The sequence below is a fragment of the Malaclemys terrapin genome, chromosome 13 (assembly GCF_027887155.1).
Source record: "Malaclemys terrapin pileata isolate rMalTer1 chromosome 13, rMalTer1.hap1, whole genome shotgun sequence".
NCBI classification, from domain to species: domain Eukaryota; kingdom Metazoa; phylum Chordata; order Testudines; family Emydidae; genus Malaclemys; species Malaclemys terrapin.
This window is the reverse complement of record NC_071517.1, coordinates 5788358-5806298: the sequence shown is the minus strand read 5'-3', so window position 1 is coordinate 5806298 and position 17941 is coordinate 5788358. Positions and strand designations below refer to the sequence as shown.

Below are 17941 nucleotides of genomic sequence, written 5' to 3'. Positions count from 1 at the left end.
TACCTAACAGCTTAGCCTGTGGGAGAGGCATGCAATGTACATTTATAGATGACCTAAACTTTAAAAAGCCCAACATAGGTACTAAAAAATAAAAATTGGGGCCTACCATATTTTCCTTTTTGGCAACCACATCTGATCTCCAGATTTGTGATCAATGTTTGGTAATATTAGCGATTAAACCGGCAGGGTAAATATCTTACAGTGTGTGTTTCAACCCCCCCAAATTTCCTGGCCAGTCTCCGGAATCCAAAATTATTAAAGCTGAAAATATGTTTGTGGTGTGTTTGTACAGCACCTTGCACAGTGGGGTCTGGTTCATAACTGGGGCTCTCAGGCGCTACAGCAGCTTACAATAGCAATAATCATTCATTTCTCCATTTGGTTTGCGGGGTTTTGCACTCCACTTTAGTGTCAGATCAGTTTCAGGATCTGACCCTAACGCGCTCATGCAGTTCCCTGGCCTCCTTCTCCCACCTCTTCTCTCGCCTCCCGTCTTTCCAGAGTCCCACCCTTCTTCCCCGTCTCCTGTCCCCTTCATATCTTATCTCTGGGGTTTTCCTTCATGCAGCTGTGAAAGCGTCTTCAGTTAATGCATCCTTACCACCCCCATCCCGCGGTGGATTTTCACTGGGGAGATTTTTGGTATCTGTGCTGCCGATGGTGTGCTCAAGGGGCAGCTTTGGGGTGCTGCTCTGTGACATCATGATGCTGCGCCCTACCCAAAGTAACAATAACAGGGAAATCTGTTAGTTTCCCTGGGAGCAATGCTTGTAAGACATGGGAGGGGCTCATGTCAACGTGGACAACCCTCTGCATTTGCAACGGCTCCCAATCTTTGCGCAGTGGCTAAAAAGCCCCGCAGATGACGTGCCCCGTGGATGGACGCAGTCGATATTGTTTTGGTGCCCACTGGGGGTAGGAAGCTAACCCGCCCTGTTCGCTTCCAGGGATGCTTTAAAACGATGGGGCAAGGCCCAGTTGTGAGAGTGACGATGGTGTGTGTTCCTTCTTGCAGATGTAAAGCCCTCTAATGTGTTGATCAATACACAGGGGCAGGTGAAAATGTGCGATTTTGGAATTAGCGGTTACCTCGTTGACTCTGTTGCTAAAACCATGGATGCAGGATGCAAGCCCTACATGGCTGTAAGTTGAGAAGATGTGTGGGAAACTGACTGCCCTACTGTAGAGAGCAATGTGTCAATAGATGATCTTAAAACGGGAGACCTAAAACAGAGCAACTTCCAGCATCTCTCTCAATGGCTCACTTAGAAACATGCCTCTGTAGTTATTTAGTGTCTAGGGATAGCTCATTGGTTTGTGCATTGGCCGTCTAAACCCAGGGTTGTGAGCTCAATCCTTGAGGGGGCCATTTAGGGATCTGGGGCAAAAATCTATCAGGGATGGTATTTAGTTGGGGATTGGTCCTGCTTTGAGCAGGGGGTTGGACTAGATGATCTCCTGAGGTCCCTTCCAACCCTGATATTCTATTTGTAAACATAAAGACGAGGCTGGCTCTTACCGCTAAAGCTCAAGGCTGGGAATCAGGACTCCTGGGGTCTGTTCCCAGCTGACACTGAATCACTGTGTGATTGTAAAGAAGCCCCGGTAACCTCACTTTGCTTTAATTTCCCTATTTGCAAAGTGGGGACAATAACACTTTTAGCATCATCCAGGCTCCTCCTGGAAAAGTCAGCAAAAGGCACCTGTGGGCACCACGGAAGGGTCAATTTAGAAGGGTCAGGTACATTAGGGCCCATCAGGTTTGATATCCTGGGGGCCCCAGGACAGCTGCTGTTTCCGATTCACTTAGCAGCCAATTCACACAGCCTCTTTTGGTTCTTTAAAGAGATGGTTTGCATTAACCCTTTCAGTGCCATTGCCTGGGGGGAGAGAGGGTTCACGATGCTACACTATTCACGGGTGCTGTCAACGCCGCCTTTTGGCCCATGGTTCCCCCCCACGTTTGATCTGTCGGTGTAGCAGCAGCTTTGTTTATAGCTTCTAAGTCAAGATGGATCTCCCCTGCCTTGCACTTTTCTATGCCTGTGCGAGAATGGGTGTGAAACACTACCCGGGGGGGTGGGAGGGGAGGGAATTCTTCGCCCACAACCCCCGGTGGAGCATTTGACTTTGCCGAGGGGCAAACGCCTACATGAGTCTTGAGGCACTAGTGAATTGTGGCCTCCAGTCTCCTGGATAAATCCGGGCCAGACCGTGTTTCGAATTGGGAACTGGGGAAACAGGAATTCAGCTTCTCCTATCTAGACCTCAGAATGCAAATGCCATCCGGTTCCGGTCCCCAGTCTTGCTGCCTGTCCCTGCAGGGAGACTAACCGAGACCCTAGGCCGGATCCAGCCAAGAGATACTAGGGGAGTGGAGTTTGAATAAAGAAATGGTTCTATGGGTTTCCTCTCAAAAACTCCCCTGGGGGTTGGTCCTGTGCATTCAACATGGTTAGTGCTGCAGCGGGACTGCTGGCTGGAAGGCGTTCCACTCTGGTGGTGGTGCAGACTTGCTCCGGGGATATTAGCTGAAACATAGGGGAGAGTTGCTCAGTTTGGGGAGCTCACATCAGTGTTAACAGGCACTCCAAGGGGATGGAGAGGGGCGGAGCGATGTAGGGATTGAGCCTGTATGTCTATTTCAAACTGTCCTCGTCTCTCTTTGCAGCCTGAAAGAATCAACCCAGAGCTAAACCAGAAGGGATACAGCGTCAAATCGGATATCTGGAGTCTGGGAATCACCATGGTAGAGTATGGAGCCCTGAAAGGGCAGCTCTGAAAGGGATTGGGGTTTAAGGGAACACTCAGCAGGGCTGGAAGTGCTCTCTGGTTCTGGTTCCTTTTGGACCTGTCCCTCAGATCACTGACACAGTTCCAGAGCCGGGGGATATTCAGCTCTCCCTGCCCCAGTAGCCCATAACATGTTGCCGTTTAAAGGGGAAGGAGCCTAGTGCTAATTCACTAAGCCAGGTGATCTGAGATCCTAGTGATAGTCACTAATCCCACGGGTTTAGAAACCCTGCTCTAGAGCCAGTGCAGCCCGTCTCTTTAATTATCTCCTGAGCTGCAAGGTGAATTCCATTGAATTAAGTGAAAAACGACGGGCACTCCTTCCGGGCAGGGTGCGAGGAATTTTAAAGGGCAAGAACTGTCTGTGGAACCTCCCTCAGCCAATTCCTGTTTTTTGGACCCCTGATGTCACACTGTGTGCTTTCATCACCCTCTCTAAAGAGGCAGGAGGGTCTGGTGATTCGGGTGTGAACTTGAGAGACACAAGAGACACAAGTTCAATCCCCTTGCTCTGTGTGACCTGAGGTAAGTCACGAGGGGACATTTTCAAAAGTGCTGAAATGTCTTAGGCTGTGAGAGTGAAGCTCCTAAGTCACTTCTGAAAATGGGACTTAGGAGCCGAAGTCATATAGAGACTTTTGAAAAATTTACCCTTAGTCCCCGTGCCTCAGTTTCCCATCTGAACAATGAAGTTAATAGCAGTGCTGTACCTCCCAGGGGTGCTGTAAGGATTAATACATTAATGATTGTGAGGTGCTCAGACATGAAGGTAATGAGCACCTTAGCTAGGGAGTGGCACAGACAGTGGCTTGGGCTGGCTGCCCAATACAATCCCCTCCAAAGTCCTAGGTATGTACTCAATTAGGCCAAGCCACCGCATGCGCCGTTGCCGCTAAACTGCTATTTTTAGCACCCTGGCTTGATCAAAGCTAGTATGTCCACCTCCAGCTGCGGTATAGATGTACCCTGTGTGTTGGCTTTTCCCAAGAATAGCTGGCTGGAGCGATGTGAACTGGGGGGGACCCACTGACCTAGCAGGATAATTCCACCCATGCTCTGCCGGTGGGGCAATGAGTGTAGGATGTCACCCTAGGTTGCTGCAGCCCTGTCCTTGGATAACTTGTGTGCTCAGGGCATGCACAGTCTAGTTCTTATGTTGGCACTGCACTCCCCTGGGGGGGGGCGTCGCCCTGCCTCGCTCAGCACAAACCAGCAGAACTGGCCCCTTATGCTGTACCCTGCACTTCCCCTGAGGCACAGAGAGTCCTGGGACTCTCCTGGTTGATGCCTTAAAGACACAACTGAGCCCAGTGTTACTAAGGTAAATTGCTTTAAGGTTCGACTGTACTGCTTAAAACTGAAAAGCAACTCGAGTGTAACTTCAGCTGGCCAGCTGATGGCAGTGCAAGCCAACGCTAGCAAAGGGCCTGAAATGCTGATCGTGCAGCGTCCATCCCTACTCGGAGATTCTGTCGTTTCGGAGCCTCTTTGATTTCAAAGATAAAAATAAACTCGGTGCTTATTAACTAGCAAAATCTCTCTTTAAACTCAGAGTTGGAAGATCTGCCCTGAGAGCCAGGAAAACTGGAGTTAAAGGGACACTGCCAACTTAAAAATCAGTCTTTGACCTACTGCTGTGACAAGTTAACACCTGAAAGTAGGGTAATGGAGAGAGCTAAGAGGGGGAAAAGGTTTTAGCTCAGATTTGTTCACTGTGTGCATTTAACTTATTTGCTACATAGTCATTTTCCCCTGTAATTTGAGTGGGTCTTTCACACAGAATATTACATATGAAAGGAAAATTAGGAAATTATCATTGTACTTAGATTGTAAGATCTTTGTGGCACAGAACTGAACTTTATGACCGGTATGTACAGTACCTAGCACCATGGACCTCCGGTCCTTGATTGGTCGGGCCTCTAGGCACTCTCAGAAGACAAAGAATAGTAAAGCTATGAGCTGACAGAGTGGATGCAGTACTGACACCGTGAGTCAGAATCCACCACTCCCTTTTTCCTGGTGGTGGTGATACACACTCGCTTTGCATGGGTATGAATGACAGCATAGGGCAGGTAAGCACCCTGGTGGGCTGGGCCGGTTTATTTACCTGCTGCGTGCACAGGTCCGGCCGATCACGGCTCCCACTGGATCCGGTTCGCCGCTCTAGGCCAATGGGGGCTGCGGGAAGCGGCGCGGGGCAAGGGATGTGCTGGCCGCCGCTTCCTGCAGCCCCCATTGCCTGGAGCGGCAAACCGCGGCCAGTGGGAGCCATGATTGGCCAAACCTGTGGATGCAGCAGGTAAAGAAACCAGCCCGGCCCACCAGGGTGCTTACCCTGGCAAGCCGCGTGCCAAAGGTTGCCAATCCCTGGCATAGGGGGTACGGCAGTGGGGTTCGAGTCCTGGAAGCATGAGATGAAGAGAGGGGGAAAAAGTCATTCACTGATGTATCTGGTATGGGAGAAGGAAAATCAGTGTTTCCCCTTGGCTGTATTTTAACACCGGTCCCACTAGTGTCCCTTGCAAAGCAGGGACCTGCTCCTATGTTCTGCTCTGGCAGGGGAGGAATTAAGCCTAAGTAATGAGGTACACCCTGATCTCTTCCGTCCCCAGCCGCTCCAGAGAGCAGTGCTGAGGGAAAGAATGTGCACGGTGTTCATACATGGTAGGTGGTGAAAGGCACATTGGAAATCGACAGAGCCAGTGATCGAATTCCACCCTTCTTTACTGCAGGTGTCACTCGAGCTCTTCATGGGGCTTTAAAGCCAAGAGGCTGTGGGGGGTAAGTCTTCCCTCCTGACGCCTGCCCCTCTCTCTCCTCCCCCAGATCGAGCTGGCGATCCTAAGGTTTCCGTATGACTCCTGGGGGACGCCGTTCCAGCAGCTCAAACAGGTGGTGGAGGAGCCGTCGCCGCAGCTTCCGGCGGACAAGTTCTCAGCGGAGTTTGTCGATTTTACCTCACAGTGGTAAGCGGGTCCCTCCTGAGTTCTGGCCAGGCCCCCCCCCACACTTCCGGGAAGCTCAGTCCAAGGCCGCACCCTGTCTGCACGGAGTCCGTAGCTCTGACATCTTTTCCTTGCGTTCGGTAAAGAGCAAGAGGCTTTAATGCTGGCTCTGTCACCTAAAACAAAGTCAAACCGAAGCCTCCTGCCCCAGCATGCCCTGGGCCTGGAACCAGAATTGTCTGTCAGTGGTCAGGGGAGTGGAAGGGGTCCTGGGGAGATATTGTGCTATCAGAGCCAATCTTAAGCCTAGTCTGCTGGTTGAGTGTGTGTGATGGCTCCCATCTTGGCCGACATGAGGGATTGAACTGGGGTCCTCCAGCATGACTCTTTACAAGTCACAACCCCAGCTAACAAGCCAGGCTTTTTAGCCTAAGACTCCTATATTCTGTGGATCGGGCATATAACACGCACTGTCCAGAGGCTCTCACACGTCTTAGACGTAAGGGAGAAATGTGAGAGAAAACAATGGCAAATCATTTCATCTTTAAAGGGGACCCTCGCTGAGTAGTCTGGGTCCCAAACTGGAACTCCTCCAAAGCAGTTGTGCTGACCTGGGGGATGTTTCCCCAGAGAGGAGATGGAGGAAGAGAATTTTTCAAGCCACTGTGTTCTTTGCTGAATAATTAAACAACCCAAGTCACTCCTGGTGCCGCTGTCGACGGGGAGCCGTGACCCGGGCCCTGGAATTGGCTCCGCTCTTTCCACAACAGGTGGCTCCCCCCGAGAGAAGATTCAGAAATGCACGTACCCCTGGCCCTGCACATCAGCAGCTCGCACTGTTTTCCTGTGCACGGACACGTGAGCCTGAGTGAACCTTCCGTAAGGCATCCAGGGCGGAACGTGTTTGGGCCTGAGAATGGCTGTTTCCTGTGGCTTTCAGGAAATGTAGCGCTGACCCCGAACGACCCCCCCGCCCCCTCGAGCCCCCTGGGAAGCTGTGCCACAGAGAGTCCAGCTGAGGACAGTGGAAGTTCAGAGTTTACTCAGATCGGTCGCATCTTCCTTTCGATCAGTGCAGGGGGCAGGCTCTGCTCTGGCTTACAGCAGGGCATCTGCGTTGGTTTCAGTGAGGCAGGGTTGGCCAGGAGATGAGCACGGAGAGAGGTAAAGGATCTGTGTTACAGACTCAGGAAGACTAGCACTGTCAGCAGGTTCAGAAGGCTGCATAAAAGAACGGATCCTTCCTGCCCCCTAAAATAGACTGGCATTTGTCCTTGTCCTGTGGTGCATTGTTTAGTAGCTTCTGGCAACAGCCCTATAGCATTTGAATGCTCCTCCCTTCAGCCTCCCTGGAAATTACTCCGGAGGCCTCCCCCCACCCCCCCCCCCTTTTTTTTTTCCAGACACTGCAATGCCATATGCTGTTTGCCAAGTTGGCAGGTGGATGGCTGTTTGCATGGTAGCCAGGGAAGTGCTACAGGCTGACAAATGCAGAAATGTGAGGCTGTTCCTGATCTCCGCTGGTGCCCCAGGAAGGGGTTTATCAAACCAGCCCAGTGGACCTTAAGAAACAGCACTTTGGATTCTGCTTTGGGGCCCTGTTTAAACCAGCCACATGCTCACGTTTCCTGGAATTTCTTTCCTCCTCTTACTATGCAGAATCAATCCTGTTTTCCCCACCTCTGCCCTACACACACGCACACACACACACAGCAGGACTGATCCCACCCAGTAGGGGGCAGTGACACCCACCCCTTTTGGAAGCTAAACACTGAAATTCTCTTTTCTAGACACACGTCCTTTCCTCCATCTTGCCTGCTGGCCGCTTTGTTATTGTAGGGTTGGTTGAACGAGCTGGGCGGCTTGTTGTTTCCCAAAGAATGCTGAGCTATTTGCTTTTGCAAGCCCCGTTTCTGGTTGCAGGTCACATGGACTTCACCAGCAGGTTTAAGAACAGGAAATCCAGATTGTTTGGTTATACTGATAATATCCGGTCGTTTAGGACTTGCAAGCGAGTACGTGTGCATCTCAGAGGGCCTGATTTACCATCCCCCGACTTCATGTCTGTGGGAACGGCTGCTGCTCAGTACCTCTGAAAACCAGGCTCTTCATGTCTTTGGCCTGGTTCAACATCACTGAACTCAATGGAAGAAGATTTGGACCCTTAATTTCTGGCCAGGATCATATCTGGGGGGGTTGGGACGCTGATCTTAAACAAGAAATGTAGGAGGTGTTAAAGCAGCTCAGGGAACTGAAAAGAGAATTTGGCAGAACCAGAAGTTCCATATTGCTGTGAACTCGACGGTCAGGGATGATCAGTAGTGGGGTTTTGAAAGGCTTATTAAAGATTAACATTAAATTCCTTCAGTAATATCCTGCCACTGTATGCGGTGGGATTGGTAATCCAAAAGAGTCTTTTCCATGAAGTCTACGTTAACAAGAGCACAGACCAAACCCTGGATGAGAACACATCCAAGCTTTGAAGTTCACCTTTGTACCTCAGCTTCGAGGTACCTCATCTCTAGGCTTGAAGGATATGAGGCATCTCTTCCCAGCCAGTTGACACAGTTAGCAGTTTTGACATGCATCATACCAGTGCACCACGGTTACAGTAAACGTGAGCTAACCATGTGCAGCAGGAGACAGGAAATATCGACTCAATGGGCATCCATCACTTCCCTTGGGCCCGGCAAATCCCACAGTGGAGTGGCTTATCGTAGCTGAGAATCACACTTTTGTTTTGCTCAGCGTGACACCTTTCCCCATGGACGTGTCAAGATCTTTTAAAATCACTCCAAGCTTCTTCCCATAAATACACCATCAGGAAGTGAGTAGCGATTACGTCCTGTGATTAGAAGTTATTTTCTGCTGGAGGGAAACAAAAATAACCTCCCGAGCCATCTGTTGTAGTGGAGGAGACTAAAGGATGTTCCGTGTAACTGTCCCTGTGCCATAACTGACAGTTCAGAGCCGTGCATGGGTTTCCAAGCCATTCAGTTCTCCACTCCCTTGCTGGAGCGCTGAGGAGTTGCCAACTTCTGCAAGCCCTGATTTTGCCCTAAATATAATCAGAGGGTCCCTTCAGAGCTCACCAGATGTGCAATGTGTTGGCTAGCGTGTATGCAGTCTAGGGATGTACCTGCAGGAATCAGCTCCTGGGTTCCTTTTCTGCCACTGACTTGCAGTTTGACTTTGGGTAAATCCCTTCACTGCTCTGCGCCTGATACTTACGTACCTCTCAGGGGTTATGGGAAGGTTAATTGGAGAACGCCCGCTGCAGTGAGCTCATATGAACAATGCTGTAGACGGACTAATTATTAGCATGACAATGTGTGTATATCACTCTTCCTTCATGATTGGCCTTCCAGGAGACAATCGTCCTGTTGCCACCACTGGAGCTGGGGCAACTGTTTGTTTTCGCAGTTGATGGCCCTGGCATTAGTCAATGACTCCATGGACCACAAGTGAGGTGGTGCAGCTTGTCCCCGTTATCTGTATGTATGTTGACCACCAGAGTCCGTATCTAGCTCGAGGGGATTTTATTGAAACACAAAGTGCAGTAATTTCCCCTACCGCCGTGCAGTTCTTGCCCTGGAGTTGAGCTGCTGCTGGCTGAGGGACTGAGAAACCAAGACTCAAAAGCATAGTGGCACAGTGAGGGTACCGGCTACTGCGCCTGCAAGTTCTCGGGGCTCTGGGGCTGGCCACTTTGGGAATGAACCGTGGCAGACAGAGCCACAAATAACGAATAGATCATCAAAAAGGAAGTAGCAGAGGGGGGGATAATTCAGAGAGGCCCATGGCTGCAGACGGATGTTATCATGAAAGTTTTAAAATGCAAGGGATCTGATGGGTGAGATGTGATGCTAGAAGGCACAGGTTGCCAGATTTCTCCCCGGATGTCGGTGGGACGGCGATCAGAGCACGGCCCTAAATTTGTAAGCGTGTCTTTTTCTAGACAGTGGAGTTTTGAATAAACCTGGACTTGCGAAGTAAGAACATAAATGGGGAAAACAGGACTGCCTGGGAGGTCTGATCCAAAGCCCGTTTGCAGTCAATAGAAAGACTCTGGTTGACTTCAAAGAGCTGTAGGCCAGCTCATTATTTGGTTCCTGATGAGACTGAATGAATCAGAGGAAGGATCTCATGCTTCAGAGATGTACAGTGGAACATGGTCTTCAGGAAATGGCGTCAGCTGTTCAGAGTCCCGTAAAGGCCAGAGTCACAGTGACAGAAAACAAGCTAACTGCTAGGAAATCTAGAGTGTTCATACTCCAGTCACTGGAAGGTCCTGAAATCTGAGGGCTGTTGATCTAGAATATGGATGCAGGACTTAAATCTTTGGGTATTTGAGTGGTGTATTTTTATGGCTTTGCTTAAATTACACACAAGATATAATTCTCTTTTTCTTTCCTTTTCTTTCTCAAAGCTTGAAGAAGAATTCCAAAGAACGGCCAACATACCCAGAGCTTATGGTGAGTGTGGCAAGGCTAAAGGTGCATGATAACCAGAGCTTAAAGCTTAGGTTTTCAAAAGTGACTAGTGATTTTGGATGCGCAACTTTTGAAAAAACCTTGAAGGGGCCTGATTGTCAGAGAGCAGATGCCCAGCATTTTCCGAGGATCCAGGCCCCTTTCATGTGTCTGGAGTTGAGCCCCCAAAATGTGAGGCACCCCCAAATCACTACTCGTTCTAGGAAATCTTGGCCTAAATACCAAATTCGGTTCTTTATTACTTAGGTGCATTTCCCATTCAGATCAAAGGAAAATGTACGTGTATAACTAGGAGCAATATGTTTCCCTAAAGGCGTAATGGACCAAGAGTTTATGGGGAGTACTGCTAGAATGGATGAGGATGGGTTGGCAAAAGGCAAAACTCTCCTCTAGTATCTGCATGATGTCTTTCTACGCCCATCCTGAGCAGAGTTTTCATTGCTGTTCCACATGGGCAGCAGGAGCAGAACGTGCAACCGAGATTCATTGCCATGGCAACTTGGAGAGGAGGCTTTTGAACAGAATGATTTCCAGATGTTATTGGCCGGGATCAGCATGTGACCAAAACAATAATTCACTTACTGAATTTCTTCTGCTGCTTGGAATATATGTGCTTTGGGCAGGGCTGGGGGAAGCAACTGCGGAAAAAGATGAAGGATGGGAGGGCAATGCGAGGTAATTGGTGTGCAGTGCTGAAAGGGGCTCAGAGGTCAAGTGTGCTTTGCTGCAGATGAACTCCCAGTGGTTCAGACACTGCTCTAAACTCAGCCAGAGCTGTAGGGACTGATTTGGCAAGAACAGGCTTTGTACTGAGGTGTCCTGTACCTCCAGACTGGAGTTTGGTCAGAACCTCTCTCCTGATCTTCTGGAGCTACTTCTGCTCCTATTTCTGGTTAGAATCTGGAATTGCCGAGACCCGATGAAAACACGAGAAATACGGTAGCAGAGCTGAATAGCTGCTTGTGAAGTTAACATCTCTCTCTCCTAGACATTCTGCTCGGTTTCTATTTTAGCCGAGTGCTTTGTCCATCCCCAGGTGCACGTCCCACTCCCTCCCTGCCATTTCCAGCACCTCTTCCATTTGCTGGGACGCGGGAAGGAAGTTATTCAGAAATGAAAGTATCCTCACTCATCGCTTCCTCCCGGCTCACTTTACGGGTCTTTGCGATACCGGCTGTAAGAGAGCTCTGAGGTTCCTAACTCTCGATAGGTGTTAGCTGTGCTGGAAGGTCATGCGCCCTTTTAAAAATTAATTGTAAGCAGTGAATAATTCCTGTGGCATTTTTGCTGGGGTCTGTAATGCGATTAGACTATATAGGTCTATTTTACACGCAGCTTTGCTTGCACACCGACTTTCAGACAAAGGACGGACCAAATGTTTTTATTTTTTATGATTGAATAAATAGATATAGAGAGAGAGCAAATCTCAGACCTTTGCCTAATGGCCTTTTATCAAAAAGGTTCACCGGAGCAGATCTGTCTGTTGCAGCATAAAACCCATTGGCAGCTGCGCTCATATCTATTGAATTAGGCTCTTGAATCACCTTTCCAACATATCTCAACATTGTGGTATTCTACGGCAGACGTTAATGTTGTGAGGTCCTGTGGTTTTGGGGTGTTTTTTTTCTCTCCTGTTCTCTCATGGCATTATGAGTTGCGGTACTGGAATGGACTTGTCTTTTTAGAACAAGACTGCTCTTTGCTTTCCTGTGGAATTGAGGTTTCTCATGGAAAATGTGACTCTGTGTTCTCTGACTTGAGCAGCGGGAAAACAGATACTGATGGTCTGTGCTTAATTCTATTTTAAAACCTGCTTCTCCGGGTGAAATGGAGCATGAAACAACGAAAGGAATCCCCCTCCCGCGGCTTGCACGCTGTCAAATACAGCCTAGGTCACGTGGAGGTGGCTGGGCCATTAGCTTTGGGCACTGTTCTCTTCCAGCCAGTGGCTGAGGTTGAGATCCTGCAGGGATCAGCATGTGACCAAAACAATCATGGGAACTGTTGCGAGAATTGTTCATGGGGCACTTGTCAAAAGTGACTCAGGTCACTTGGTGCATCTCTCCCTAGCTCCTCCTCATATAATGGCACAGTTTGAGTCAAGTGACTATCTCTGATCAGCAGAAACTATCTCCGGGCTCTTATCTCCGGTCTCATGCCTGCATGAGCCCTGCTCTCTGCTTAAAATCGATGCCTCTCTCAGATGGTCCTCCTCATCCTTACAGTTATGTCTCTGAACCCTTTTACATGCTGCTCCCTATGCTTGGAGCATCAAGCTACATCACTCTCCTCTTTCAAATCCACTCTAAGACAGCTCACTTCTTCCCTCCTCCCGCCACCCTCTCCTGTCTCCACTTGGTCAATGCAATAGACTAAAAATAATTTTCATCTGCATTAACAATCAAATCTTATAATGCAGTTGCCGAGCCTAAACAATCACAGCTCCCATGACATCTTCACGTGCATTGTCCATCCATTGTCTGATTGAGGTTTTAAGCTTACTGGTGAAGGGACTTTACTGACAGGTGCAAGACAGCAAAGTCAAATAAAACAAATAAAAACTAGATTAGCAGCAGGGCTCTCGGATCTGGATTGAGACGCATTGGCAGGATGGTACTTGGAACCTGAACTGGAGTAGAGGGTGTTGCAGGGCTGGGTTGAGGGGCATCAGGAGAGCTGCAACAAAGCCCTGAACTGGAGTATGGGTGTTGCAGGGTTGGACTTAAGGTGCACTGGCAGAGCCGGGCAGGGGCCTGGGGTTACAGCAGGTGTTGCAGGTCAGGCTTGAGGTTCTTTGGCGGAGCTGGGTACACTTTAGACATTGTCATGTAGTCAGGCTGCGATCCATGCTCTTCGTCCCTCCCTTTTATGAGCCGCACGTTAGTGTTTTAAAGCAAGCCAAGCGAAGAGCCCTTTCCTCTCCAAGAGGTGATCTGGACATTTTGACACATCTGCTGTTTCCCCCATGGCTTCGCAGGGCATTTCTGCAGCACGCACAGAGAAACAAAAAGCAAAACCGCACCCATGCTGAGTCTCAAGAGAGCGCGGGGAGGGACTTCCCCGCCCAACAACTCACTGTCTTGTGCATCAGAAGCTGAAGGGAGTGGCAGGGACCTCTGTGCCAGGAAGCGTCAATGTAGCCAACTCCAGTTAAATTGGTCCCATATCATCAGTGAGACGTTTTGAAAGATTTTGACAAAGTCTTTAAATGCCAGACAAATTCAGATTTGGGAGTGGGGTGCGGGGTTCTTGGAATGCAGTTAGCAGCTAAGATTGCCCAGCAGGAGTGTTGGAGGATTGTTTACACAGAGTGAGTGGGTATGATCCTTGCATTTCTATCAGGGTGCTCCAGAAAGCTTTTATTTTTGCTGAGTAAGGGTGAAGGAAATGATCTGAAAAGTAGATTCTTCCAAATCCTCAGCCTAGCATCCAGTGCCATTAGCTCAGGTAAGCACTGGGGAGATGGGTAAGGGCCAGATCTCCTCCCCCCGAACTCAAGCAGTGATTGCCATGCCCTGCTGTTTGTGGAGGGGGACTGAGGGAGCTGTGCAGTGGCATCTCTCTCCCGTGCTGGCTTTGCCTATTGCGGTTCCATATAACGCCCACTGCACACAGATGCGGGGTGTCACTACCTGCATGCCACAGCAAGGAATATTCAGCAAAAACTCGGTAACACGTGCCGGGGACTGGAAGGCCCAGTGCAGGTCACTGAGCACAGGGAATCGCGGCTACTTGCTCCGAAACTGACACCCACTGGAACGGGTGTAACGCAGGACAGAATGTAGCCTGCTGTGAGTAAACGAGCAAACAGGACTTGTGAAAAGGTCACTGCCTCCCAAAATAACCTCTGCTGCTCATTCACTTTGAAGACGGGGTGGGGAGGGGAATGGAGGGAAGAGTGGAGGGTGGTTATTATAATACAGGAAAATGTCCAGGAAAACATTCTAAAATGGATGAAAGCTTAGAAATATGAAACCTCATTGCAGCCCTGGCCTCTCAGATCTGCTGAGGTGCCAGAGATTTTATTGCTCCTTGCAATAGCACGTCTAATACATTGCACCTTGAGCCAGATTTATTAGCTGTCGTCCCTGCTGTGCCCCTGCATTTGGACGGGCACACAACTGGCCCTTTTGGTGCCTAACTAGCCACATGGATGTGAACTCACCTGGCTTCACCGCAGCAATTTCATGTGCAAAAGAGTGACACAAGTGTGTGGCCATTATGTACGTGGACCTCTGTCCATAGTCTTTAAAAATCTAGCTGTTTCCCACTGGACTGCCAAATGCTGGGACTGGACAACAGGGGATGAATCACTTGATGATTGTCCTGTTCTGTTCATTCCCTCTGAAGTACCTGGCATTGGTCACTGTCGATAGACAGGATACTGGGCTAGATGGACCTTTGGTCTGACCCAGTATGGCCATTCTTATGTTCTGATGAACCAGTAGTAAACCAATCTGGATGTATGTTAGAGATACCTGCAGTATAGTCTATGGGACCCTGGTGTGCAGTCCCTCTCATTCTCAATACTGCTGTGCCGTACAGGCAAGAGTAGGCAATGGACATCTGTGTTTTTAGGTCTGTGCAGGGTGAACAGACACAAATCATGGTGGAGTATTGCATGCCAGGACTTTTGGTCTCCATGGGTCACACCTTCTATCTTAAGGTGGAGATTGCCTGCTGGAACCTGGGTCATGCACCCATGTTGACCTGTCTGTGAGGGGTACTTGTATGGCTTCCATCAGAGTAGTGTCTGAGCACCCCAATTTATCTTCCCAACACCCCTGTGAGGTTGGGGAGTTATATGATCTCCACGTTACACTCAAGGAGTTGAGACACAAAGAGATTGGCCCAAGCCAGACTTTGTCAGAATCGAGGATTGAATCCAGCACCCCCATGCATTAACCACAGCTCCATCCTGCACTGAAGATGAGGTCAATAGCAATCTGCTCATTTTATGCACATTTGTGTTTGGACTGTAAGCTCTTTGGTGCAAGGATTGTCTGTTGGATTCTATGCACGGTGGGGTCCTGGGCCCTGACTGGGAGCATAGGCTCTCCTTTCAGTGCAAATACATAATAACAATAACTGATCGTTAGATAGGCCTCATCCGGCTTCTGGCAAATTGCAGTGCTGGTGCTGCTGCGTTGCCCAAAGCCTTGGTGATTTCTGGCTTCAGTGAATTGATCTCACCCACTGAGATGCAGCCCTCAGTAGCAAACGTTAGTTTCCGGTCAAAGTAGGGTTTGGGATTGTTTTGTTTCGTGTTTTGCTTTTTGCTCATATTTTTCCTTTGACAGAAATGTAGACAGAGCTTCCGGCAGGATGCCTTAATATGTTAGTTACAATTAAGTGTTTAAAGAAATAGCTGTTTATCATTTTCCAGCCAGCGTGGCTTTCCTCTGTGCTGAGTGGTTAAGAATGAAGTAGCCTTCTCCTGCTGGGAGACTTAACGGTTGCTGATGGGAAGGAATAAAACCCAGAACTGAGCAGAGGGAAAAGAATAAATAAATAAAATTGGAAGCTTGGTAAATATTCACTGCAGACGCAGTCTTCCTGATAGGCTTTTCCCTGCGAACATTTACACATTTGTGGTACTGTACTCATGCTGTTAGTCCCGCTTCTGTGAATTCAGCGGTGCACACCCCTAACGAACGCATGGATATCTTCCCTAACAGTGGGAATGCAAATTCAACTGAGAGATGTCTCTGCCTACTAAAATAAGGGATAACATCTTTCTTTCTTTAACAGTTCAGTGATCCAGTGCCTTTGATTTATAATATAGTCCGTTATTTGAAAGAGACAAATTCAAGGCTAATGGGCCCAGCATTTTTCTGACCTTCCTTTTTTTTCCTTGAGCCCAAAGCGTCCTTGGAAACCTGCATCTCCTGTGATCTTCTAGTGTGCCATGTTGTTTACACATTGCACCGCTTTGTTCCCTTTGTTGTGGGTTTGTCAGGACGTTTCCATCTATTCCTACCCACTTGGGGTTCATGTGCCCTGATGGTCACTTTAATTCTTAGATGAAAGGTACTGACAAAGTGTTATAATGATAATGTTTTCCTCTGGGGAGAGAGGAGAATCCGTTCTATTTTATACACACACACACACACTCTTTCTCTCTCTCTCTCTCTCTCGAGCAGTCCATTCCAATACTGCTGATCTCTGCCAGGACTGAGGGACACTAGTCAGCAGAGGATACTGGAGCTACAGAGCCAGAGAAAACTGCAGGGTCCATCTGGGTCCAGATATAGAGAATCCGCATTTTATTCATTTACCAGCTCAGGCACGATATCTACATACCCACCTAAATGGCACCATTGTGGTGCTAGTAGGGGAAACAATGTTGTTTTACTAGGAAGACTTTTCTCCAACTGAGTAGAATTTTGCCAGGCTGACATTGAGGGTGTCAGCTCGATGGTTTAGATTTGAATAGTACATTTTAATATGTTCTCTTTTTTCTTTTCTTTCCCAGCAACACCCTTTCTTCACCCAGCACGAATCCAAAGAGACAGATGTGGCTTCTTTTGTAAAACTCATCCTGGGAGACTGAGAAATGGACTTGTACATGATTTGCCCTTCTGTGGACTGGTGGGTTTAGGGGAAGGGGTGTGCGGCGGGGCTCGGTCACGAAAGCACCAATAGAAAGTCGCCTTTTTTAAAAAATTTTAAAATCCCCGCCTCTCCAATGTTTTTAAAGGGTTCTTTGGTATCCATAGTGACATAGAGTGAACTGGTTAGTGAAATGAATTTTAATAAGGTCGGCACCCTTCAAACAAACGAAATAATTTTTAACAAGGGTGATTGAAATATTTAATGACAGTCAAGATTCCCCTCCCCCCCCCAACTTTCTCCTCAACCCCCTTCCCTTGTTTCTGTCAAATTGCTTTTGTCATGGTAATAGGTGCTATGGTAGTCATGAAGTTGTATGTAGATTTATATTTTGTCCCTTCCATTATTTTAATATTTATGTTAAGTGCTTGATTGAATAGATTTCTGTTTTATATGAGAATGAACGTGTGATGATAATGATGAAAATGAGGCCACAGGAAGCAATATTTACAGGGCTTTGCTGTGGAAAGGGTTAAAAGGAGAAAAGGAAAGGAAAAAAAGAAAAGAAGAAGCCTGTATGTTGTGGAAAACTATTTAATGTGCATTGTTCAAGAATTTTTAACAAGGATCTTGGTTCAAATGCCGGGGCTAGCTCGGAAAACATGCTGAGGGGATTGATAGGATCTCACATGATGTGGGACGCGGTCGGGCACAGGAGAGATCACTCTGATGCCACGTAAAGAGGAAACACAGCGTTGGTAAAACCTCGAGTTCCAGCTATTTATACGAGTGTCTGAAAGACAGTGATGTCCTCAGGCAGAAGCGTAGTGACTGGGACTAATGCAGGGAGGAAAGATTAGTTTTAAAGTGCGCGGCAGTGTGAAGAGACATTAGCTGATCCCTCACCTGGCTATGAATTCGGGAGTGTTCCATAGAGAACCTTGGGCCGACTTTAGAGTTCAGGTTTTGTGGTGGTTTTGGCCTCAGAAGGGAGTTTTTCTGTCCTCCCTGCACAGAAAGGAACATTATGGATGGCCGGATCTCTGCAAACGGGGGGAAGCAAGGACAGAGGATTACGTCCGCGGGTGGGTTTCCAAAGTTCCTAGCACTACATAGACAGAAATCCCCTGAACTTACCCACAGTCATTTGAAACGCTA

General features: G+C 48.4%; 1 protein-coding gene across 3 annotated transcripts in view; it reads left to right on the top strand.

Moving 5' to 3' along the window:
- The window catches only part of MAP2K6 (mitogen-activated protein kinase kinase 6), a 74926-nt gene extending 58048 nt beyond the window's left edge, over positions 1 to 16878 (top strand). For all 3 annotated transcript variants that reach the window (XM_054047778.1, XM_054047780.1, XM_054047777.1), the window contains exons 8-12: positions 1016 to 1143; positions 2672 to 2749; positions 5620 to 5759; positions 10168 to 10213; positions 16707 to 16878. In XM_054047778.1, coding sequence (XP_053903753.1) covers positions 1016 to 1143; positions 2672 to 2749; positions 5620 to 5759; positions 10168 to 10213; positions 16707 to 16784 — 470 coding nt within the window. In that variant the 3' untranslated portion in view covers positions 16785 to 16878. The remainder of the gene's footprint in view (positions 1 to 1015; positions 1144 to 2671; positions 2750 to 5619; positions 5760 to 10167; positions 10214 to 16706) is intronic.
- Positions 16879 to 17941: the final 1063 nt, after the last annotated feature.